At 37.4% G+C, this 25,413-nt stretch overlaps 1 protein-coding gene across 3 annotated transcripts; it reads left to right on the top strand.

The window, feature by feature from the left end:
- LOC110092826 (alpha-1,4 glucan phosphorylase L isozyme, chloroplastic/amyloplastic) lies at window positions 1-25,412 on the top strand. 3 transcript variants are annotated; one of them, XM_020817507.2, is made up of 15 exons: window positions 1-321; window positions 6,216-6,454; window positions 6,535-6,636; window positions 7,162-7,338; window positions 7,427-7,702; window positions 12,710-12,981; window positions 19,184-19,301; window positions 19,394-19,840; window positions 19,954-20,106; window positions 20,669-20,797; window positions 20,881-21,117; window positions 21,351-21,427; window positions 21,960-22,146; window positions 22,559-22,759; window positions 25,121-25,412. In XM_020817507.2, exons 1-15 carry the CDS (start codon window positions 114-116, stop codon window positions 25,238-25,240), a joined length of 2,943 nt encoding a protein of 980 aa, XP_020673166.2. In that variant the 5' UTR covers window positions 1-113; the 3' UTR covers window positions 25,241-25,412. The 3 variants fall into 3 exon arrangements, with proteins under 3 accessions (XP_020673166.2, XP_020673165.2, XP_020673164.2); XM_020817506.2 differs by having other exon boundaries at window positions 6,204-6,454; window positions 25,124-25,412; XM_020817505.2 differs by having other exon boundaries at window positions 6,204-6,454.
- Window position 25,413: the final 1 nt, after the last annotated feature.

Raw genomic sequence — 25,413 nt, 5'->3', positions numbered from 1 at the left:
ACAGAAAAGAGAAAAATGACTAGAAGGCGCCTCGACGATCTAGGCAAAGATAGTAAGCTAGATATTTCTTCAGTCCACTCTACAGTCCGATCTCTAATAGGAGGTTATCATTCATGGCCTCTACTGCCTTACCTCCGGCATTGGCAACTCGTTCTATTCCTTTCTCCTTCCCTGGCCATCGAAGGCTCATCTACAGTCCTGCCGGCTTCGGACCGAAGAGCATAGGGGGCTCCAATCGCTTCTTCCACCCTTTCCGGCTTCATTATCGACTCCTACGCGTCGCCAGCGAGCGGCAGATCAAAGATCCGGTTTCCGAAGAAGGTATCTTTTTCGATCAAAATTCAATTAGTTATGACTTGGATCCTCATTAAGTCATTTTCCATCCATTTTTAGCACTTGGACCATCTGAATTATTAATTTGTTCTTCGCATCACTCTTTTAGTTTATAAGTATCTCAAATGCATTTGTCAACTTGTTCTTAAAATTTTGAATATCTATAATCTGGAGTTAAAGATGGGTTTTTAACTTGTCATTTTGACAATGCAAATGAGAACCTGGACATAATCAGTTCCCAGTTGCATTATCAAGAAAGTAGGTAAAGTCGCCCAGCCTCAGTTATTAATTATAGAAGTGCAATTGTGAGGCTTACTGGAGAAAACACCTGCTTTTTTTTTGTTGTTGTTGTATTTGAGTATCTTTTGTGTTCTTAATTGGTTCGGGTTGTAAAAAGTGAAAAAAATTTCTGAAGAGTTAGCGGATGCTGATTTTGAAGTAGTTTTCCTAAGCTGACTTGGAATTTCGACATCCTTTAACTTGAAACTGATTGCAGGTGTTATTCGATTATGTACCATTTTGTATCAGTGGTCATGATTCGATCATCAAAAATGTATGAGGGGGAAACCGAAGCACCAAGGGGGTAAAACTAAAGCATCCAGATAGTAGCCAAGGGACAGCTTGATTGCATCAATTCTCCCTTGGTGGAGAATTCTAATCTCCTGATAAGATCTTCTCCATCTGCAGACTCCTTTGCATCTTGTGGTGGAACTTCGGCATGTTGAGTGTTTTGCTTTCCATTTTTTTTAAAGGAAAACATGACCTACAACATAAAGCTCTGATAACAAAATAATGCAACAAAAAATATATATATTAGGATTGCAAACTAAGAGTCTTCCTTACAATAAACATAGACAAACACATATATAATATCATAATACTAGAACATAACAACTTTCAATTTATATTAATTAAGAGAACAAAGATACAGATGGGGCGGGAACCATGGATAAAAAAGAAGAGGTAGAAGACCGAGACGAAATAGTAGAGGGAAGGGGAAAGGAGGTTAGCTCGCAAGCTAGAACAAACTCGCAGGTATACATTCCAAAAAGCATCACATTCTTCATCTTCTAAAACTACCACAAACAACACCATTTATAAGGGGAAAAAGGAAAAAAAAATAATTAATTCATGTAGTTAATGCACCTCCCAAACAACCAATAAGAACACCTAGAAAACTACAACAAACATGGACCAAAAGGACATCCGCTAAGGGGGAAAAAATGAAGCATCCACATGGCATAAGGGGGGGGGGGGGGGGGGGCCAAATTCTAAACATTATCACATATCCATCCTTAAAACTGTCACAAAACATCCCCATTTATAGAGGCAAAGCAACAACACAACTGTAAAGGAAAGGGAAACTGAAGCACCAAGGGGGGAAAAACCAAATCATCCAGATGGCAGCCAAGGGACAGCTTGATTACATCAATTCTCTATAGGTGGAGAATCCTAATCTCGTGATGAGATCGTCTGCATAGAAGGCCAACTTTCACCATCTATAGACTCCTTTGCATCTTGAGGTGAAACTTAGGCCTGTTGAGTGTTCGACTTTCCATTTTTTTGTTTTTGATTTTTTTTTAAAGAAAAGAAGACATGACCTACAACCTAAAGCTTTGATACCAAAATGATGCAACAAAAAAAGTACATTAGGATTGCAAACTAAGAGTCTTTCTTGCCATAAATATAGACAAAAACATATATAATATCATAATAGTATAACACAAAAACTTACAATTTATATTAATTAAGAGAAGAAAGATACAGATGGGACAGGAACCGTGGATAGAGAAGAAGAGGTAGAACGAGACGAAATAGTAGAGGGGAAGGGAAAAAGAGGCTATCTCACAAGCTAGAACAAACCCGCATGCTTTATATTCTAAACATTATCACATATCCATCCTTAAAACTGTCACAAAATAGCCCCATTTATAGAGGAAAAAAAGAAAAAAAAACAATTAATACATGTAGTTAATGCACCTCCTAAATTGTGAATAGAAACACCTAGAAAACTGCAGCAAACAGGGACCAAAGGGACATCCGCAAAGGGGGAAGAAAAAATGAAGCATCCACATAGCATAATGGGGGGGGGGTGTGAATCGAAGCAATAATACAGCTGCCAAGGAGGGGAAAACTAAAGCACCAATGGGGGGGTACCGAAGCATCCAGATAGCAGCCAAGGGACAGCTTGATTGCATCACAACCCCTCAACTAGGCCACAACCAAACCCAACAATCCAACCCCCACCCAAGGTACACCAACTAACAACCAACTACAACAACAAAAGCCCCATGCATGGGCAAACCAAAATCACAGAAAAGTAGACCCAAGAAAAAATCCAGCCAAAGAACCAACCAAACTCATCTAAAATAACTACTTCTTTTTGGATTTCTTTTTATTTTTCTCGCCTTCTTCATTTAGAAACCCCATTGGAAAAAGCTTCATCTTCAATGCGTGCCACATTCAAGCCAAACAAAGCTTGAAAATCATCTCTGGACTCAAACATTTCTTCCCCATCACCCCTGCCATCCGAGGAGAAACATTCCTCCATCCAATCAGAATGATTCATGCAAGAAACTTTCGAAGTTAAAGCTAGATGGGCATTCAAGGCATTATTAAACATAAAAGAGAGAGAGACACATCAATAAAAGCCATATTATCATTCTCATTGACAATATTAGGCGACAAAGACATTTCAATCAAAGGAGAACCACCTGAAACAATCACCAAGCCGCTCAAAGATTCGTTCAACGCCACCCTGTTAACATCACAAAAGCACGCATTCCCAATCATCTAAGTCAACATGAGACGGACCATTTTTCATAGGAGCCTTCTCATCAATGACAAGGGTTCAACAAACTAATGATCACAAGACGGAATGAAAGACAAGTAATTCACAACCACATTTTTAATGCCCTCACAATCCCCTTGGATTACAAAAGGGGAAGTACAAGGATTATGAGAATGTTAAGCATAGGATCCAGAACATCGTTACCAGCCATCTCATCATTAATACCAATATCATCCTGAAGCACATATGAATGGCCTGACTCTCAAACAGGAAGTAATAGAGGATCCAAAGGACTAGTTTCCAAATTTTTTTCCATTTCCTTGTAATGTTAAATTAGCATTGCTAAGCCCCTCATTTGTAATTGTCTCACCTGCATTAACAGTTGTAAAGTTAACAGCATGCAATTTATCAAGATGAGATTGTAAAATCCAATAGTCCTTAATCGAATGGACAAACGATTTGCATTGAGAACAATAAGATGAAAAATCCTCCAACACAACGGACTGAACGTAACCGAAATTTTCAGGACCAACCCAGATTCTATCGGGTTAGTGTTTGGTGACATCAAGTTCAACTATAACACGAATAACAGAGGGCCTAGAATCTCACGATGTGACGTTATCAGTTTTAAGTGGCCGGACAAACATGGAACCAAGACCGTGAAGGATAGGGGGGGGGGGTAAGAGGTGAGGTCTAAGATTATGGAATGAAACCCAAATCGGGATGATATGTGATTCCACCTCAATATCAAAAATAGGAGTCCATTTGAAGACTTTCATGAAACAATTGCTCACGAAATTGGAACTATGAGAGAAAACTCTAAAATAATCCAAACCATTTACAAACTTAATTAATACATGCTTCAGGTTAAGCAAAGTGAGATAAATACTCAAAAGCTTGAGGTTGAAGAAGCTGTTCCGGATGACATCAATAGAGGGCCTCCGACCAGGGAACTTACCTACTAAAGCGACTCGAAAGGGGTAGCTAGTGACTGAATTTCAATTTCTGAAATCCAAAGGGAAGGCATACCACGGTGAGAAGTTATTTTAAGATCAGAGAAGTTCGAGGAAGAAGAAATCCCAGACAAATCATCTTTAAAAGATCAAGAGCTCGAAGACCCACCCAATAAACTAGGGTCCTTCAATCGATTAACAACCATGCCGGAAAAACAAAGGGAAAAACTTCCCTACATACTGTAATATCCTAATTTAGGTAAAGAAGTCATTTAATTTTAATTGAATTTTATTTGTATTATCAGTTACTGTTAAGTAACTATTAGAAATCATTAAGTAATATTACTGTAAATTAAGTAATATTGCTGTTAAGTAATATTATTGTTTAGTAATATTATAGTGAATTGTAATATTATTGTTAAGCCTTAGGGGGCAAGTTGGTTTTTTATTTTCTTTCATTGTAATGAGGTTATTTAAAGGCCGCCTCCTTCTTGGAGGCTAATGAATGATATTACATAAAATTTTTTGCACTTGTGTGTTTTGGGAGAGCTTGTGAGTTCTTGAAGATTGAAGATCCTAGGTGAGGGCATCACTATACCCACCAACCGCAGGAAGCGTCAAGGTTCTTGCCTTTCCCCTAAACCGCCGGCCATTTCCCCTCCTTCCCCTCTCGGCCGAACCCTACCACCACTTCAACCCTAGGCCGACCAACCCCCATCTCCACCCTACAAGCCGCCGGTCCCTCCCCACCGTCCCCTCCAAAACCGCCGGCCACCTCCATCTTCATTGGCTCCACAAATTTCCTCTAGCATTCAATGCCCTTCCTATTTTAGCCTTCTTCATTTGGTAACAAATTTGAATTCAAAATTCAAATAAATTTGAATTTGAATTTGTTTCCTAATTAAGAATCCCTATTTTAGGAAAGTTAATTAAATTAGATCTAATTAAGTTTCTAATTGGATTTGATTTAAATTAACTCTTTCTAATTTAAGATTCCAATTAAAGCAAGCTTTAATTTCTTTCCCTAAGCCCTATCCCACATGCTCATGCCGTCGCCCCCTTCCTTCTCCCCTCTCTCTCCCACAACTCCTCTCCTTTTAGGGACATCAATTTAGTCTCTCATCAAACCCTAATCCTCTCCCACTCAAATCTGAACAATCCCAAACACAATCCACAAGAAGAACTATGAGGAATAACAAGAGAAACCTTTTTAATTGATAATATATGGAAGAAAAACATAAGATACAATGGATCTTTAATTGGAGAGGAAGATCCGACTCTTTCAAATCCCTAGCCACTGACTAGAGTCCAATCAACCTAAGAATAATCTAAATTCATCAAACAAGACATGAGCCTAACCCTCGGGAAACAACCTACTTAAAGCATAATATAGTGATGTAATCCCAAAACAACCCCTCATTTGAATTTTCCCTCCTAACCAAGTCTTAATTCTCTTCTTCAATTGGTTGTTGGACCTCACCCCAAAGGGGGTGGAAGTTACTAGGCGGAACTTCTGTTTCGCCTCTTATACACCAAGGCCGGTCCAGGATAGACCCTCTTGACAATTCTAACAGTGTCCCAAATGACTGTTCATGGAAAAACATACTTGCATTACAACCTTTTATGTGAGGACTTTTTTTACACAAAAAAAAGGCAACATAATAGTCATATTGAATCTCCAAATTTTCATTACTGTATCTTTTAACATACTTGAACTGGTTCAATCTACTTCGAAGAAAAATACAACATAGGATTATGGGGAACTAATTTAGATTTTAGGCCGTATCTATAATAGCTTATATCTACACAAGTTTTATAGATATTTCATATGATTTTTTTTGGCAAATGTTTAACGTGACAAACCAAAGTTTTTTTATTGTGACAACTAAAGCTAATTGTAACTTTTGATTTCGACTAAAGCCAAGTTTTAGTGTAAGTTCTCCCAATTTTTGGGTTAGCATGTCCACAGAAGTTCATTTTGATGGTTCTAAGTTAAAATGAACTTCATATATGAAATTAATATTAAGCTGCTTTCTGTAATTAAGAAGTAAACATTTCCTATGTTTTGATTCTATGTTGATGTACTGTGATTTTTCATTTCAATGAATTTACTCGTTCTTCTTAAGACTACTATACAGGTTGTCAAGATGCTTTAAGCTCTACTGTATATGATGCCTCTACAATTGCATCAAACATCCTATATCATGCCGAGCTTACACCCTCATTTTCTGCTGGGCATTTGCATCTGCCCAAGGCTTACTTCGCTACTGCTGAGAGCGTTCGTGATGAATTGATGAAAAACTGGAATGCAACAAGTAGTTACTATGAAAAGATAAATATGAAGCAAGCATACTACTTGTCCATGGAGTTCCTGCAGGTTTGATTAATCAATAGACACTTCGGCTGTGCTATTCCTTTATAAGTTGATGTAAGCCTCATACTCAATATAATATGCAGGGTAGAGCTCTCTTGAATGCAATTGGTAATTTGGATCTAACTGGCCAATATGCTGAGGCATTGAAAAAGCTTGGGCACAAACTTGAGAATTTGGCTGGACAGGTTAGAACATATTTGTATTATTCCATTGAAATTTTATATGGTGAATTAAAACATGTTTCATGCATCATCGAAGGTAATAGAGCTAAAAAAATTATATCTGAGGCTAAGTAAGGGCATGCGTTTAATAAATCTATATGGATTCTGAGCTATTTGTTAGCCTTACATATTGGATGAGTTATATAGGTACAAACTGGTACACATCAATTGCATGAGTTCCAGCAAAACCAACCGGTATCATTGTAACTCCCAAATTGCGATCCAAATACTTATAATGAAATACATTGGTCTCAAAAGAGTGAAATTTGCTTCTCACCTTTATGAAGCTGAATTTAAAAAAAAACGACTACTCTTGGTTTAAACCAAACAAACACTTGAAATCACTTCCAGACACAAAATAAGTGGAAGCAGCCATTCTTAAGCATCGTGTTCCCTTTTTTTTTTCAAAGGATAACATTTGGTCACTTGGCCAGGGGCAGCTTCATGGCTCCTTAATTTTACTAGTTACCTTTTTACTTGCACTTTCAGGAACCAGATGCTGCATTGGGGAATGGTGGGCTTGGACGGCTCGCTTCATGCTTTTTGGATTCTCTTGCTACCTTGAATTACCCGGCATGGGGTTACGGGCTTAGATACAAGTATGGTTTGTTCCAACAAACTATTACAAAAGATGGTCAAGAGGAGGTTGCAGAAAGTTGGCTCGAGGTTTTCTTACCTGCTTTTGTTTCTGGCACTTTGACATTGGTTTTTGCTCTTCTTTAGTTTATCTGCAGAATCTGTGTTATCCTTGCAGCTTGGAAATCCCTGGGAAGTTGTCAGACATGATGTCTCATATCCTGTGAGATTCTATGGAAAGGTAGTTTTAGGTTCAGATGGAAGAAAACATTGGATCGGTGGGGAGAACATAAAGGCAATTGCATATGACGTTCCAATACCGGGCTTTAAAACAAAAACTACTCTTAACCTTCGTCTATGGTCAACAAAAGTTCCTGCAAAAGATTTTGATCTGGAAGCTTTTAATGCTGGGAAACATAACCAAGCAAATGAAGCCCATGCAAATGCTGAGAAGGTTTCTCTCACTTTGTTCCATGTCTTAAGTCTTAACTGCATCAAATTCTTCTTTGTGTTGTCTACATTATCCGTCCCCTTTTATCTTGTATCTTTTGAAACAACTACATAATTGTTTGGTTCCATACAAACTTACCTGAAATGTTTTTTGAGCCTTGTTAAATTTGAGATCAAGACTTGTGCAAACTGAAACCATTTCTGTTTTGCTTCAACATGCTACAAAAGTAATAAGGCACGATTGTTAAGCTTTGAATTTTCAAATCATTTAAGGGATGAATATCAAAAGAAAGTAAAATTTGAGTATGCCGTCCTACTAATTAAGGATGCTTCATAAGGCTACTATACTCAGTGCTGATGTCGGATTTATATTACAAGGTTGATTGTATTGATTTTGTAGAAACTCAAGGTGTATAGATTCTTGAGAATAGAACAGAGAAGAGGAAGAAGACGATTTGGAGAAAGTAGAACATTATTTCTTTATTACCCATACGTACAGACATCACCTATATATATTAAACAAGATGTTACACATTTACATATCTGGCTACAAAATAAATCATATTCTGAATTTATTTATCTTGTTGCTCTAACATCCCCCTGCAAACTGATGAGCCGGAGTCGACAGTCAGTTTAAGTCTGAGTTTGTGAAATCGCGGCGTTGACAAAGCTTTTGTGAAAATGTCGGCTGCTTGATCAATCGTGCTAATTTGTAGTAGGCGAATGGTATTTTGTTGAATGTGATCTCTAATGAATCTGTGATCTATCTCGATATACTTTGTGCGGGCATGGAAGACAGGATTGTTGGCTATGGCAATAGCCGATGTATTATCACAGTATACATCAGTCGCTAATGGTTGCTGTATCCCAAAGTCAGTTAGTATGCGTCTGAGCCAAATGATGTCCGCCGTAAGGGCTGCTAGAGCTCGATACTCTGATTCCGTGGACGAACGCGCTACCGTTGTTTGCTTCTTTACTGTCCATGAAATGAGGGTCGCTCCGAGAAAGGAGCAATAACCTGATGTAGATTTCCTTGAGAGAGGGTCTCCCGCCCAATCAGCATCTGAAATGGAAGTAAGACATAAGTTAGATTTAGAAACGGGAATTCCAAAATCTGTTGTACCTTGAAGATATCAGATTAAACGTTTGAGCAAATAGATGTGTTGTGGAAGAGGTTGTGCATATGTTGAGATAACAAGTTGACGCTGTACACAATATCCGGTCTCGTTAGAGTCAAGTACTGTAGTTTTCCCATAATCTTTTTGTAGAGTTGTGAGTCGAACAGTAGCTTGTCCGGAGCAAACTCTTTGGGTAATTTGGTACAAGTTGGATTTGATAACGGTTTACAGTTGTTGAGACCCGCTAGCGCTATGATAGATTTGGTATAGAGTTGCTGCGAAAGAAAATATGATTTCTCTGTACGAGTTATTTGAATGCCGAGATATGAATTAACGGCTCCCAGATGCTTCATAGTGAAACGACTGCTGAGTTGCATTAGAACTTGCTACAGAATTTCTTGGTTATTACCGGTGATGAGGAGGTCATCCACATACATTAAGAGAAAAATCTGACTGGTATGCTTGCGTAGAATGAGTAGGGATGGATCTGATGTACTGTGTTGAAAGCCTATGGATTCCAAATATGATGTAAACGTGTTATACCATTGTCTTGGGGCTTGTTTAAGCCCGTATATTGCTTTGTGTAACAAACAGACATGATCTGGGTTTGAGGTGTCTTTGAAGCCTATCGGTTGGCGCATATACACAGTTTCTATTAGAGTGCCATGTAAGAATGCGTTCGCCACGTCTAGTTGCTGAACCGACCAGTTATTATGAAGTGCCACCGTAAGAAGAATACGGATTGTGGGCAATTTGGCTACGGGACTAAACGTCTCCGTATAATTCAGCCCATACTCCTGATTGTTCCCTTGAGCTACTATTCTGGTTTTGTATTTTGCTATAGACCCATTTTCATGAGTTTTAGTTCTATAGGTCCATTTGCACCCCAGTATGGACGTGTTAGAGGGTGGAGGAACAAGACTCCAAGTCCCCTGTTTTTGCAAGGCAAAGAATTCTGAGGCCATGGCCTACCTCCATTCAATGCATTTGTTTGCTTCATGAAAAGAGGTGGGATCTGGACTGATGGAGGTGTCAGATTGTTGATGCATCAGGTTTAGACGTACCCGAGGCTTAAGTGACCCTGTTTTCTGCCTTGTTTGCATGGGATGACCGGTGTTCATGAAATGTGGCTGAGGCTGCTGACTTGGGACTAATGTGGTTTGTGGCGTGATTGGAGGAGCGGATTGCGGTTGCTGCACGGTGGTGGGAATAATTTGTTGGTAAGCAGGTTTGGTGTATTGCTGAACAGTGGACGTAGGAGTTAAGAATAATGGAGAAATGTCAGGTTGAGGTTGATTCTGAGGTTGAGTTGGCTGGGCGAACGGGAATATAGATTCGTAAAATGTAACATTTCTGGAAATTATCATTGTGTTGGTGCTTATATTTAAGCACTTATACCCTTTATGGTTGTGAGAGTATCCCAAAAATACACATAGTGGAGCTTTTGATTGCAACTTGTTTCTGAATTTCGCCGAAGTGTGAGGAAAGCAGGCGCAACCAAACTTTCGTAGGTGAGCATAATTGGGTTTCCTGTTATAGAACATTTCGAACGGAGACAAGTTATTAGTATTCGGAGATGGCATTATATTAATAAGATAAGTAGCAGTAAGAGTGGTATCCGGCCAGTAGTTGTGAGGAACCATGGCGGAATCAAGTAGTGTCCTGGTTGTCTCGATTATGTGTCTGTGTTTCCGTTCTGCAACTCCATTTTGCTCGGGCGTGTGAGGACACGACATTTGGTGGGAGATGCCATGGTTTATAAGAAATTGTTTAAATGCATTGCTCACATACTCGCCTCCGCCATCTGTGCGAAGACATTTGATTCTTTTTGACGTGTAGTTTTCTATGTTTAATTTGAACTCAGCAAACGTCGTTAGAACATCAGATTTACATCTAATGGGAAACAACCAAGTAAATCTTGAAAAATCGTCTACAAAAATGACATAGTAGAGGTAACCCGTGTGTGAGGCTACAGGCGCAGGACCCCACACATCAGAGTGCACTAAAGCAAGAATAGTAGATTGTCTAGTATCAGATATTTCAAAACCAAGTTTATGATTCTTGGATTTGTTACAAGAGTGACAAGAAGAGAAATTAGTATTTATATGTAGTAACGGATTGCTGGAAGCAATCTTGGCCAGTGTTTTAGAGTTAGGATGCCCCAATCGGTCATGCCATTGGCTGGACTGCTTGGTAGTCATTCATAGAGCCTAGTTTGTAGTTGGTATATTGGGAATGCTCATCGGATAGAGGCCATCTCTGCAGGGACCCCTAAGTATTTCTTGATGAGTCTGTAAATCCTTAAACACAAAACAGGTAGGATCAAAACATATTGAAATATTGTTGTCTTTAGTTAATTGAGAAATAGACAATAAATTGTAATGAAGATTAGGTGTATGAAGGATTTGGGAGAGATTTAGCTTACGTGAGGGAGTCGGTAGCAAGCCCCGCCCGGAGTTTTCTATGCTAACCGAACTCCCATCGCCTACAATGACTTGATCGGTACCACTATATGGTGTAGAGATGGAGAGATTATCTATGGATTTTGTCATGTGAGATGATGCTCCTGAGTCGAGATACCAGTTGGTATACTGCACGTAGGAGTCGGCCACCATGGCCTTTGGTTGTTGTTTGACTGTATTAGGAGCATAGTCCATATTTTGCCGGTGCCAGCACTCCAATGCCGTGTGTCCCTTTTTGGAACAAATTTGACATACTGGAATATTTGTAGAGGAAGCATCTATGGATCTTGTTGAAACAGTGAAGTTTTTTGATCTTGCTCTACCGCGACCCCGCCCACGGTTGGTGAACAGCGCTTGAGCTGGATCGGTTTGCAAGGCGAAGCGAGCTTGATCAGCCGCGATGTGAATCTCTTCACTTATGAGAAGTGAGTAGATTTGATCAAGATTCATGGGAGTTGACATGGTCCGGATAGAAGTCTTGAAAGACTTATATGGAGGTGGAAGGCCATTAAGAATGTGCAAAATTATATCCTCTGGATTTATATGAGATCTGGCTGCCGCTATTTGATCAACAAGAAGCTTGACTTCATTCAGATATTGAGCCATTGTGGAGTTCTCGAGAGAAACGCGATACAACTCAAAAATGAGTTGTATCACCTTGGAGCGACAAGAAGATTGAAATCTAGTTTCTAGAGTTTGCCAGATTGCTGAAGTGGAATCTAGATGAAGAACGTAGGGGAGGATGGAGGCTGATATTGTGGAGCATATGGCAGCGGCCAGATTTTGATCCGTTAGAAGCCATTGAGCGTACAGGGGATTGGGTGTGATTGTTCCATCCGTTTGCGTGATGGACGAGGCCGGAATAGGAGATGTGGCATCAAGAAATGAATCAAAATTATTGGCTCGGCAGATCTTGAAGATCTGAGACCGCCACAAAGGGTAATTGTCGGGGGATAGGATTTTGCACTATATTTTTGAGATTTGAGAGAACGAACTTTAAAGAAGACGAGATCACCGGAGATGAGCCCGTCGTCGTCTCTGAGCGTTCGGAGATGTGCGAACTGGAGGATGTTGTTGCCATCGGATCCCTGGATCACTGATCCACGTCTGATACCATGTAGAAACTCAAGGTGTCAAGATTCTTGAGAATAAAACAGAGAAGAGGAAGAAGACGATTTGGAGAAAGTAGAATATTATTTCTTTATTACCCATACGTACAGACATCACCTATATATATTAAACAAGATGTTACGTAGTTACATATCTGGCTACAAAATAAATCATATTCTGAATTTATTTATCCTGTTGCTCTAACAGATTTCTTATAAGAAATAAGGGTTTGTTGTTTGTAGACTTTCATATGTAGCTTTGTGTTTCCTCGATGTGGATGGGACTCTATCATCATGTACTCTTTTTATTTTTGAACCTCAGATTTGCTATGTATTATATCCTGGAGATGAATCAGCGGAGGGTAAAATTCTTCGCTTAAAACAGCAGTACACCTTGTGCTCTGCTTCTCTGCAAGATATTATTGCTTCTTTTGAGAGGAGATCGGGTAATTCGGTCAATTGGAAAGAATTTCCAAGTAAAATAGCAGTTCAGATGAATGATACTCATCCTACGCTGTGCATTCCTGAACTGATGCGGATATTAATTGACTTGAAGGGCTTGAGCTGGAAGGAGGCTTGGAGCATTACTCAGAGGTATGGTTTCCCATTTTTAAGATGAGTTTATTAAATATTATGCTTAGGTGTTACATAATTATTTTCCAGTTGTCCTAGAATTTCTTGGATATTTGAAGCAAACACAAGGTAAACATTTATGAATCCAAGCATTTATGGAGCAATCTCAATACCTAATAATCTATTAGATTTGGTTGAAACTGTTGCTTTTCACTAAATCTGATGTGGACATCGATCAGAGGTTCAAGCATGTGTATCGTCGGAGACAGCGCAGATCGATAGCCATGATTCAGAGTTTATATTTCTAGATATTTATGCATTTTTTTCTTTATTTCTTGGAGTTTCCTATTGTACCCTTAGTATGAGCTGAGTCATGATTGTAGCCCCGAGGGCAATTTAATCTTTGTATTTTTTTTTATGATGGGACCTATATATAGGTCATTCTAGTTGTATTGGAACTAATGAATGTTTGAATGAAAAATTACTTTTGGTTTCTACTTCTTCTTGCATGAGGGCTTGAGAAGGGAGAGAGCTCAAGGGGAGCAAATCGCAAGGCCCACCAGTCGTTGGAAGAGTCCGCGGCTCGTGGTTAAACTTTTCTATCTTCTCGTTCGCGTTTTGCTTCATCTTCTTTTCCTCCACCACAAGGAATCCCTTCTAAATCCTTATTGCCACCGGTACCGCCCCTTGGGAGCCCACCGCCGGCCACTTCCACGGCCCTGGCCGGCCACCTTGCCGGCGACTTCCCCCCACCCGTCCAACCCCATCTCTCAACAAGTTTCGAATTTGAAATTTGAAATTCAAATTTCAAATTCTTTCCTAATTTGGAATTCCAATTTAGGAAAGTTTTCATGAAAAATCTCAATTTCAATTTAATTTAAATTGGAGTCATTAAACATATTTCCACATCATCACCCCAAGTTGGAAACTCTCTTCCCACAAATCCCCTCTCCCCTCTCCACATGCCGCCGGCCCCCTTGAGGGATTCTCCCCATTAATTGCTTGTTTAATGTCTCATCCGTTTCGAAATTAGAATTTGATTTCAAAGATTTTTCCCTCCCAATTGACTTAATTCTGACATTTAATTTTAGTTTTAAGTTTAAACCTCCTCCCTCTCTCCATAAGCCGCCGGCTACCTTCATTGGCTTCCCCCATTAAACCCCATTAAATGCCTTAATTGCTTGATTTGAAATTTAAAATTCAAATCGATTTTCCCTCCAAACTTAATCAAATCTGAAATTAATTCAGATTTTTTTTATTAAATCCCTAATGCAAACCACCCAAACCTAATTCTCCCAAACCCCAAGCCCCCTCCTCCTTGCACCTGCCGGCCTCACCTTCTCCCCTTGAGAAACCGCCGGCCCCTTTCCCTTCCTCCTCCTCCTTCTTCCAAAGCAAGGACTCTCTATTACCTTCACTTAGTTCTCCTCTCCTTGAAGAATTCTCCACGCCAAGCATGTATGGCGGACCCGGAGTTTGAGTGGGGATTAGTATTCAACGCCGACGGAAGCATTAATATCCTACGATCTCCGTGCTTTGATGTAGTATTTGAAGATGACGCCACAGTTGAAGAATATTTGGAGCGAGTCGTCCCGATTCTTGTGAGCATCATCGACTGACGATTTTCTAGCTACGATTGGAGCATTGACAGTCAAGTATTCACGCCATCCTCATCACCGTCAACCTTTCCGTGGCTCAAGGCCATTGGTGTTGCCACCGTCTTCGTGGCATCGTTGAGTTTGCTAAAGGTCTTCTCCCGCTAAGCCCGACTTGAGTGTGAGTGAGCATGGTAACTCGTTGTGAACTTTCTAGACATTAGCCGTGGGATTCTATTATTTTCCGCATTTGCTTTATTGCGATACTTTTGAGATCCTTCATTAATTGTGTCTAAACAACTAGTTTGTAACTGCTTAGCATAACATTTCGATAACGAAAAACTTCTTGAATCTTAACCTACGATACTCTAATCTTACATTGGTAAACTTTGTGATTCTTAATGAATTTCATGTGTAATTCTTGAACGTATCACATCAGAATCAACTTGAAGTGGATAGTATTTCGATAAGTATGCATCTATTGGAACAAAAAGCCAATTTTTAAATATTCTGTACGCATTTGGTATGGGGAGGAACTTGAAAATAGATTTAATACATAAACTATCTTATCGGTACTTATTATGGGCAAGCCAAATTTAAATTAAGCTTTTGGCTCTCTAAACAAGTCAACATGCGGTTTCTGCAACGTTTCGTGAACCCTAATTAGCTTGCTAGGATTACTCTTATGAGGGTTTTATCAAATTGTTGTAATTTTACCAAAATTTTGATGTTTGTATGGTATTTAATAAAATATGGCAAGTTAGCAAACCGTGTTTTTGTCCATAAAAAACCTTCAACATGATGAAACTAAATGTAGAAGAATGCATTTGTTAGGATCCTTATCATCAGGTCTAATCCTCCTAAGATCTCCAGGGGTAGAATCCCAAGAGATCTGTTAGAAAAAAAGTGCAGAATTCAAAAAGAGTTTGGCCGAAATTTATAATTTCAATAAAGTTCAAGCAGAATTTGAGATAAATCCTATGATGCACAGACACGGACATGGCGATACAGACACGACACGAAACGGGCACGTCAATTATTGAAAATATAAGACAGACACGGGTTTGACACGGTATTATAGTTTTATGTTTTAAAAATTGTGTATAAAAATTAAATAAGTATAATTTTAAAAATGATTTAGAAATAATAAGTCATTTAACTAGAATTTGAGCTTAAAATGATTAATATTAGGATGTCGAGAGTCGGGTATAAATGTCGTTTATCAGTCATTGATAGAAGAGATGATAATGTTGTCGAGAGTCATGTATTGATGTTATGCAGTAAATTCTGGGTGTCAATATTAAGAGGGCATTTATCGTTGATGTTAAGAGGGTGTTGGTAGTCGATGTTGAGAGAGCGTTGGACAAAGATGAGATGTCAAGTTGTGGGTGTAGAAATTGCTAGCATCGACCATCAAATTTGTATTTAAGATACGTGTTTTAAAAAAATTCATAAAATATTTAAGATATGTGTGTCGAACACGTATGTCCAATTTATATTTAATATTTTTTTAATCGGGAACATTTTCGCCTTTTCGGCATGTCTGAAACGTGTCGGAGGAGTGTTAGACGTGTGTTGTGTCGGATACGTGTTGGACATTGCACGCCTCTTTGAGGAGAAGTGTCGATGCATCGTAGGATAAATCTCATGGAAAAACATTAGGGAAACTTGATAATTGATGAAAAATGGAAGAAAACAAACAAGATGCAATGGATCATCAATTCGAGAGAAAGATGCGGCTCTCCCAATCCCTAGCCGGTGGCTAGAGCCCAAGCAAACCTATGAGAAATCACAAATTCAGCAAAAACAAAGATAACTCTAACCCTAACCTTGCCTTCCCATCTATTTAAAAAATACAAATATAACTATAATTACTAAACAACCTCTCTCAAATTTAATTCCCTCCTAAACCACCCCCTCTTTAATTTTGTATTCAAATAATGTGCCCCATAAGGGGGGTCGATGGCTGTTTGGTCTGCCTGGAGTAAACCAAGGGTCAGCGGTGGTGCTGGGCCGGCTGGACCTATCTAACCATACCCCCTCCCAAAGAATCACCTTGTTCTCAAGGTGAATAAATGGAAATTGATGCTTCACCCTCTCGTATGGCTCTCAGGTGGCGTCATAGTCTGGTAAGTTATTCCATTTTATAAGAACCTCTTGGTCACTACTCCCTGTCGTACTCGTCTCAACTCTAGTGGTTCTAATAACACCTCTAAATCCTCTATCAGTATTACATGTAACTTTGAATTAACTACATGATCCCCAATAGCTCTCCTCAATTGTGACATGTGAAATACTGGATGTATAGTAACAGTCGATGGTAATCTCAAGGAGTACACCACTACTCAAATCCTCTTCAATACGTCATACGGGTCAAAATACCTTGGGATTAGCTTCTCATTCTTCATGTTGGTGACTGCCCTCTATCCTAGGGGTGTCAATATTTGACCCGACCCGAACCCGACCCGAAAATTTTTGGTTCGGGCTAGGGATTTTGACCCGTTTTTAAAATCGGGTTGGGTTTGGTTTGACCCAGAAGCCCAAAATCAACCCGGTTTGACCCATTTTTAATTAATTTAGGAGGATTTTAAAAGATTGTTATGAAATAAGTAAATAATATTTCTAAAAAATAATAAATATTATTTGCCCAAATTAAATTAAGCTTGATTTATTTTAAATTGATTGAAGTAAATCTTATCTTAATTTGATTTAGATTTAAATAAAAAAAATAGTAAAACATACCCAAAGCGGGTCAGGTTCGGGTTCAGTAAACCGACTCGTTTGCAAAAACGAGTCGGGTTCGAGCCGGGTCGAGCAGTGTCGGGTCAGTTTCGGGTTGGACTCGAACCCGACCCGTGACCCGATTTTGATAGTCCTACTATATCCGCAGGGCTACAGGTTTAAGAATACCCTATCCTTCATTTGCATAATGCATTTGTGTGGTGTCTCAAGACACTAATGTAGTGTATGATACACTTTTATATATTGGATAGCTTGTTTGTGCAAAGCACTTTGTATGTTGTGTCGTGTATATACACAATATGATGGTGTGTCAATAGAACACATTGTCGCAGCGCGGTTTATTTTGCATATTGAATGATATACTTGCATTGTATACCTTGCGTACTACAATATGTGTGTATGCTTTACATACCTTTCAAAACATTTGGAAAATGCATATGCATGCTGTGAATGCATCTATGCGCATTTTAATGTATGAGAGGGTGTTTTTGTAATATTCAAATATGTTCAATTATGCAGATGATGATCATTTGAAAAATGCATGTTTTCATTTGTGCTTGTAAACGTCTATGTCCGCTTGTACGATTGTTGCAGATTTGGTGGCGTGGTTTACCTCATTTCATCTCTTGGACGCATCAATGCGATCTATTTCATGATTTGATGAAATTTTGAGCTATTTTGATGGTGATCGAGGTTTCATTAATCTCTAATAAACGACATATATGTTAGTCGCCTTCTTCGATGCACTAATTGATAGTGGAATATGTTTAGAGGTCAATAAATGCCCCCCAACAAATATAGTACGCGGCTAGAGTAACCTACGTTTGTTACCACATTTGTTGCATGCTGGCTGACCCTGTGAATTTCCAAATATTTGTTTTGGATGTTACGCTAAGGGTTTCACTTTACGGATCTTCAAGAGTCATCACAGGCAGTGAGAACCTTCGTATTGTGATTCGGACTGAATCTCACCACTGAGTTCAAGAAGACCTCTGCCATGTTTAAATGCAGCTTTTTCTCCTCCGCCAATGCCTCCCACCTCCCTCCATAGCTTCTTCGTCATCACAGACGGTGAGAGCCTGAAAAGTTTGGTCCTTACACCTATGCCCCATTGAACAAGAGGATCAAAATGGCCACAGCAAGAGACATTTTAGTCCAACACAAATATAGAATATTAGGTGGCTCATCTATTCACCATATATATTTCCAAGGTACCCAAAGAATCCTCACCCAAGCATCTAGGGCGATCTTTCACGTTCCCATGCTCTCAAGAGTACTCTGATGAGTTATTTTCATTCCGTTATCTTGCCTTCAAGTTCACTTGCTAACATAGTCATTAGAGTGTCTTCGTAGGGAATCACTCACTAGGGTCGGCTTATCCTTTTCCCTTTGTTTTGTGTCTTGGAATCAAATAAGCTCTCTAGGAGGTATCCTTTGAGAGTCTCGACTAGCTCAATATCATTTCGGGCAAGTAAGATTGCAATACCTCTCTCTCTCTCTCTCTCTCTCTCTCTCTCTCTCTCTCTCTCTCTCTCTCTCTCTCTCTCTCAGTTTTTGTATTGGTGTATCCTCCCTCCTTGTATTTGGATTTTTTTTTCTTATAGGACTTTAAGGAAACTATTGACTTATTCTTGTGGAGTTTAGCCAGTTTGATTTTCATTCTCTCCCGTAATTTGATTAGCTCTATGACAAACTACGATAAGTGTGGAGGTTTTTTACTTTTCTTTGGAGGGGTACGAGTAGAAGGGGATGCTGGAGTTGACTATGTGATCTTTCTAACAATTTCCTTGAGTAAATAATATCAGCTCTAATTCAGTAATTTCCACCACAAAATGTACACATATGACGGCAATCAAGCTAATTTAATTCTTTGACTGTACTTACAGTACAGTTGCATATACAAATCACACAGTTCTTCCTGAAGCTTTAGAAAAGTGGAACTTGGAACTTTTGCAGAAGCTGCTTCCTCGACATGTTGAGATTATAGAAGAAATAGACCATGAGGTATACGAGGAGATTCTTATTATAAGTTTTTTTTTTTCTTTTTCTCATGTTTATGATATGAGAACACGCTGATTTTTTTGTATTTGTGTCAGTTAATAAACAATATTATTTCAGAATTTGGCATTCAAGATCTTTCAATGCTGGAGCAAAAACTGAAAGATATGAGGATTTTAGACAATGTTGATTTTCCTGATTCTGTTGTAGAGCTGTTTAATAAAGCTAAAACGATATCTGAAGGTAAATCGGAAAAGAAGCTCTTAGTCAAATCATTAGAGCTTACTACAACAGATGTGGCAAGCGAAAATTCAGGAACCATGGATGAGGCTGAAGAAGTAAGCGATGTGGCTAAACCTGAAGGCCAACTAGAGGAGGATGAGGATTCTACCTCTGCAGACTTATCTTGGTTAAAGTCTAGTCCTAAATTGCAAAAGGTGGTACGAATGGCCAATCTATGTGTTGTTGGCGGACATGCAGTCAATGGTGTTGCTGAAATTCACAGTGAAATTGTGAAAAAAGATGTATTTAATAGTTTTTATAGGGTGAGAATTTTTTTTCTTAAACCGTAATTTACTGGAGACTCTTTTTTGTATAAATGTGCTGCAAATGGCGTAAATACATATCATTATTCTCTCTTTTGTTTTGTTTGTCACAGCTGTGGCCTGAAAAATTTCAAAATAAAACAAATGGAGTCACTCCAAGACGTTGGATCCGATTCTGCAATCCTGAATTAAGTAAAATAATAACCAAGTGGATTGGTACGGAAGACTGGGTTGTGAAAACTGAGCACCTGGAAGAACTTAAGAAGGTATGCTTATAAGAACTAAGGCTTCGTTTGAGACGGCTTTCTTTCTACTTCTTAAAGTAGTTTTTTGGTACAAATTTTTTTAATTTTGTACTAAAAAGCTGCTTTAAGAAGCAGAAAGAAAGTCGTTCTAAATGAAGCCTAAATCAATCATTTATAACAGGTAGATTTATTATGATAGTTGATTCCTGTCCATAAAATTACATTATTCATAAAGGTTTATACAAAGAAGGGCACAGTCTTTTATGAACTTTTGGGATCATTCTTTCTCAGTTTCTCCTTTGAGATCACTGAACTGCAACAGTGAGAATTTTGCTGCTCAGTCTGGAAGATATCTTAATTGCATGCTTCTTGGGCCAATTATTTATGAATTAGCTCATTATCTCACTTTCGTTAAAACTGCTATGTATCCACTATTGGTCTTAAATGTCATTCCTAACATTTCTTATCTTATTATTTTTCTTTTCTATGAACTGACTATCTCTGTCATTCTCTAACGAAAATATGTAGCTAATTTATAATGCTTTCATTGTAATGTTGCTGTCGTAATGCATATATTGAAAAGCATGCTGATAATGAGGATTTGCACATGGAATGGAGGGCTGCAAAAACAAGCAACAAAATGAAGGTTGTTTCGTTAGTCAGGGAGAAGACAGGATATATCATTAGCCCAGATGCAATGTTTGATATACAGGTTATCATCACCCATTTGAATTTTCATATTAGCATTGGTTCCACGAAATTTTACGTTGGATATGGAAATTTTCTTTGATTTAGGTGAAGAGAATCCATGAATATAAACGCCAACTGTTGAACATACTTGGAATTATTTATCGGTACAAGAAGATGAAAGAAATGAGTGCTCAAGAGAGGATTTCAAGCTTTATTCCTAGGGTATGCATATTTGGAGGCAAAGCATTTGCAACATACGTTCAGGCGAAAAGGATTGTAAAGCTCATCACAGATGTTGGGGCTACCATAAATCATGATCCTGACATAGGAGATCTACTAAAGGTTCTTTTTAAGTTTTAATGTACTTTTCAATACCATTATGTTTTCAGAAAATTTTACTGATTTTTAAAGATTCCCTGGCAAAAAATTTTCAATGTCGCTGTTGAACATGCTACTCTTTAAAGAGGTTCTTGGCAATATCAAATATCCAGATGCAATTAAAGTAATACATGCACCAAATTTTCTGTTGATGTATAATGAAATTAATCAAATATTGATCATTTTGTCCCCTCTAGGTTGTATTTGTTCCTGATTACAACGTTAGCATAGCAGAGATCCTCATTCCTGCTAGTGAATTGTCTCAGCATATCAGGTATACTTCTATAGTTCTATTTGGACTTAACCGGTTATTGTGGATATTTTGTATTAATAGTTGCTAATTGCTGAATCTGTTAGCTTCCCAATCAATTTTCCTGGCTAAATGTGGTTGTTAGGATGTGATAATGTGTTTTTTCAGTTTGTAACTGATCATGTACCACATTTCTATGAATAATTCACCTCATATTTAGAAAGTGTGAAATTCTATCTTCAGGTTGTTATGCTTTCTAGACTATGTTAATTTGGCTACCAGTTGTATAGCAGATATAAAACAGGCCCCATATCCCACAATCTTTAGCACTCAGACTTCGTTTGAGACGGCTTTCTTATTGCTACTTAAAATAGTTTTTTAATACTAAAAAATTATTTTAAGAAACAGTAAGAAAACCGTCCCAAACGAAGTCTCAGTGAAATGAGCTGTTATGTGCTAATAGCCTTTCTTTTATAAATCTTATTGACTGTTGATGGAGCTGTCATAAAAAAGTGTTTATATTGGGATCATGATCGATGTTTCTTGTTCAATCTAGTACGGCTGGAATGGAGGCCAGTGGAACCAGCAACATGAAATTTGCAATGAATGGTTGCATTTTGATTGGAACTTTGGATGGAGCCAATGTTGAAATAAGACAAGAGGTTGGAGATGAGAACTTTTTCCTATTTGGTGCTCAGGCTCATGAAATCGCAGATTTAAGAAAAGAAAGAGCTGAAGGAAAGGTATGGATAACCAACCAAAGAAAACAAATGACTTTCGAAAAAGATAGATTCCTTTACTTACCAGTTAACGACATTTGAGCCATATGAATTGGGGTGATTTTGATGAACTTAATCACATCATTAGCTTTACCCTAATTATTCCATTCTTTCCTCTGGACTGCTATAGAAAGTGTTAAACTCTAGTTAATATAAGAAGTTTTCCCTTGACTTGCAGAAATATCATCTTAGGTTTACCGTTCTCTGCCTAGTTCCACCACGCTAATTATAGTTACTCATCCTATTAGTACATTCTTTATCTTAATTTCATCCACCAAGGCTGTTTAAATATTGATTTAAATTTTAGGGCATGAGATCCCTTATTTCTGTCCACTGTAGCCATCTAATTCTCTTGCTTGTCTCCATATGACTGCAGTTTGTGCCAGACCCACGATTTGAGGAAGTGAAAAAATATGTTCGCAGTGGTGCTTTTGGGCCTTACAACTATGAGGAGTTGATGAGATCTTTGGAAGGCAACGAAGGATACGGTCGTGCAGACTATTTTCTTGTCGGGAAGGATTTCCCCGATTACCTCAAATGCCAGGATAAGGTTGATGAAGCATACAGAGATCCAAAGGTATGTTTTAGCTCATTAAGCTTCTTGCAAGTTCACACATATTTGCATTCTCGTTATTCTTTATGAAAGAAATAATTCTAAGAGAGTTTGTTCACACACAGCATAAAGTAGCAATTATGTATATCTATTTTAAAAGTCGAAATAAAATAATTAAAAGAAATAATTGTCCTGCCCTAAGATAAGATGGTAATATTTGAAATGTAAGAAATTGTCTTTTAAGTTTTTTTTTAAAGGAGACATTGAATTTTTTGGAATTGATTCAAATCTCATGTGGGATAAGATGATTAGTTCAAATAGGAAGGTTGTTATAGAAGTTTTATGAGAGTCTTAGTCAAAAGGCTTGGTGGAGTAAAGAGGTACAAAAGGAAAATAAATTAAATTTTAAAAAGTGAAAAATTGAATTGAGAAATATAAAGTAGTCTTTTTATTTTTAGTTGTTGTGATATTAATGATTATTAACTAATATTTTTGGAAGATAAAATGATACCTATGGGTGACATGTTTAAGTATATTTGATTTATTATACAAAAGAAATAGGATATGGATGAGAGTCTTACTTCTTGAGTCAAGGTTGTGGTATGGAAAATTTTCTCAATAAGAAGATATTATGGATTCTTACAGGAAAATTTTATAAAATCACAGGAAAATTGTTTGCCGACCTACGTAGTCGGATAAAGGCTTGATGTTTTTGTTGTACAGTTAGATTGTTGATATGCGAATTTAAGGATTATAGTAAAATAACATTGATATCTAAGTTATGCATGATAAAAATAAGAATGTTAAGATGATGTGTTAAAACTGAAGGATAAATTAATTAATGATTATATTTGAAAAATAGTTGGACTAACTTTCATTGAAGATAAGGTGATTGGAAATAGTCAAATAGGCTTAAATGGTTTAAACATGTACATTAAAGGGTAAAAAATATATATCTATTGGACGGATAGATAAAATTAGTGTCGGATGAACAGCAAGGCGAATGGGTAAATTTAAGATGAAAGGTTAGATTTTGCTCAAAATGGTTTGCAATGAATTGGTGTATACCTCCAGCAATACTCAATATAAACAAAGAAAAAATATAAGAGTTTATAAACTTGACTCAAATAATTGGATAAGATTAATGATAATGATCATATGATGAATATGCAAGTTAGGCATAACAAGATGAGTATATTAAGATGGATGTATGAAGGATAAATTAAGAATGATTCTATTAAAAAGATATTTGAGGTGATATTTATTGAAGATAAGTTGTTCAAAAATAGATTTAGGCAATTTAAATATATATTTGAAAAATAGTTAGAGTAACATGAATTTGAAGATAAAGTGATTGGAAATAGACTTAGGTGGCTTAAACATGTACATTAAAGGGCTAAAAAATGTATCAATCGGATGGATAGATAAAATTAGTGTCATATGATCATTAAGAAGGAGAATTGATAAATTTAAGATAAATGGTTAGAAATTGCTAAACATTATTTGAAAAGAATTAATTTATACCTCTAGCAATATACTTAATATAAACAAAGAAAAAACTAAGAACTTATAAACTTGACTCAAATAATTGGGTAAGATTAATGATGATGATCATATTATGAATATGCAAGTTAAGCATAGCAAAATGAGTATATTAAGAAGGATAAATTAAGAATGATTATATTTAAAAAAAAAAATATTTGGGGTGATATTTATTTAAGATAGGGTGGTTAAAAATAGATTTCAGCAATTTAAATATGTACAATGAATGATAGAAAATTAACAAATAGATAGGTAAAATAAATGTCAATGGATTAGCAAGAAATATTAGTAAACTTAAGATAATATGGATAGAAGTGCAAAATGGTTGAAAAAAAGTATACCTAATAGCTTAAGTAACCCCCCAACATGAATTCTTGGAGGATTTTGATTCATAAAGTCAATCTTAAATAATTGAAATAGGTTGTTGTTATTGATTATACTATTGTTCCTATTTTTATTACACACCTCATGAAAATTGGACCAACCTTTCATTAATGGAAGTCTCCTTCCGCCATTAAATGCACGCATTTACGGCGAATCATACTATTTACATATTCGTGTCTCAGAAAGAGAGAGAGAGTTTATAATCAAGTGAGTTTATGGTATGGGGATCCATCCAATAGAGCAACATTAGGAATACATTCACTTGCAACTATTAAAAACAATTAACACAAAACATACTCATAATATTCATCAAGCAGTTTGATGTGTATTATAATATAAAAGGAACACTGATATAATCCAATACATCTGATTTGCACTTACATGGATTCACACAAACAAACCTCTAAAATTTATACATTTTGATTTCCTTCTAACATCATCTATTTGATTTACATGTAGCAGAGGTGGACAAAAATGTCAATCTTAAATACTGCAGGTTCTCACAAATTTAGCAGCGATCGGACAATTCATGAATATGCTAGGGACATTTGGAGCATACAACCTGTCCCACTTCCATAGATATTAATATTACCCACAGCAGATAAGCTTTTGATAATAACTATAATAACTCTTATGATCAGGTGGATCAGATTCATCTTCTGTAATTCATACAAAATTGCATGTTAATATGCACCCATCAAGAACTTTGCTTTGCAGTTATATAAGGATTACGATATGCAGTCTTGTTTCAT

The sequence above is a fragment of the Dendrobium catenatum genome, unplaced genomic scaffold, assembly GCF_001605985.2.
Source record: "Dendrobium catenatum unplaced genomic scaffold, ASM160598v2 fragScaff_scaffold_665, whole genome shotgun sequence".
NCBI lineage: Eukaryota > Viridiplantae > Streptophyta > Magnoliopsida > Asparagales > Orchidaceae > Dendrobium > Dendrobium catenatum.
The sequence above is the reverse complement of the archived record's forward strand: the minus strand, read 5'-3'. Positions and strand labels throughout refer to the sequence as shown.

Excerpts from the sequence above, each read along its gene's own strand:
- LOC110092826 (XM_020817505.2), top strand. The coding sequence starts at position 114 with ATGGCCTCTACTGCCTTACCTCCGGCATTGGCAACTCGTTCTATTCCT. Across the intron at positions 19,302-19,393 it reads TAGAAGAAATAGACCATGAG|TTAATAAACAATATTATTTC; the intron begins GTATACGAGGAG and ends TATTTGTGTCAG. Across the intron at positions 20,798-20,880 it reads ATGCAATGTTTGATATACAG|GTGAAGAGAATCCATGAATA; the intron begins GTTATCATCACC and ends TCTTTGATTTAG.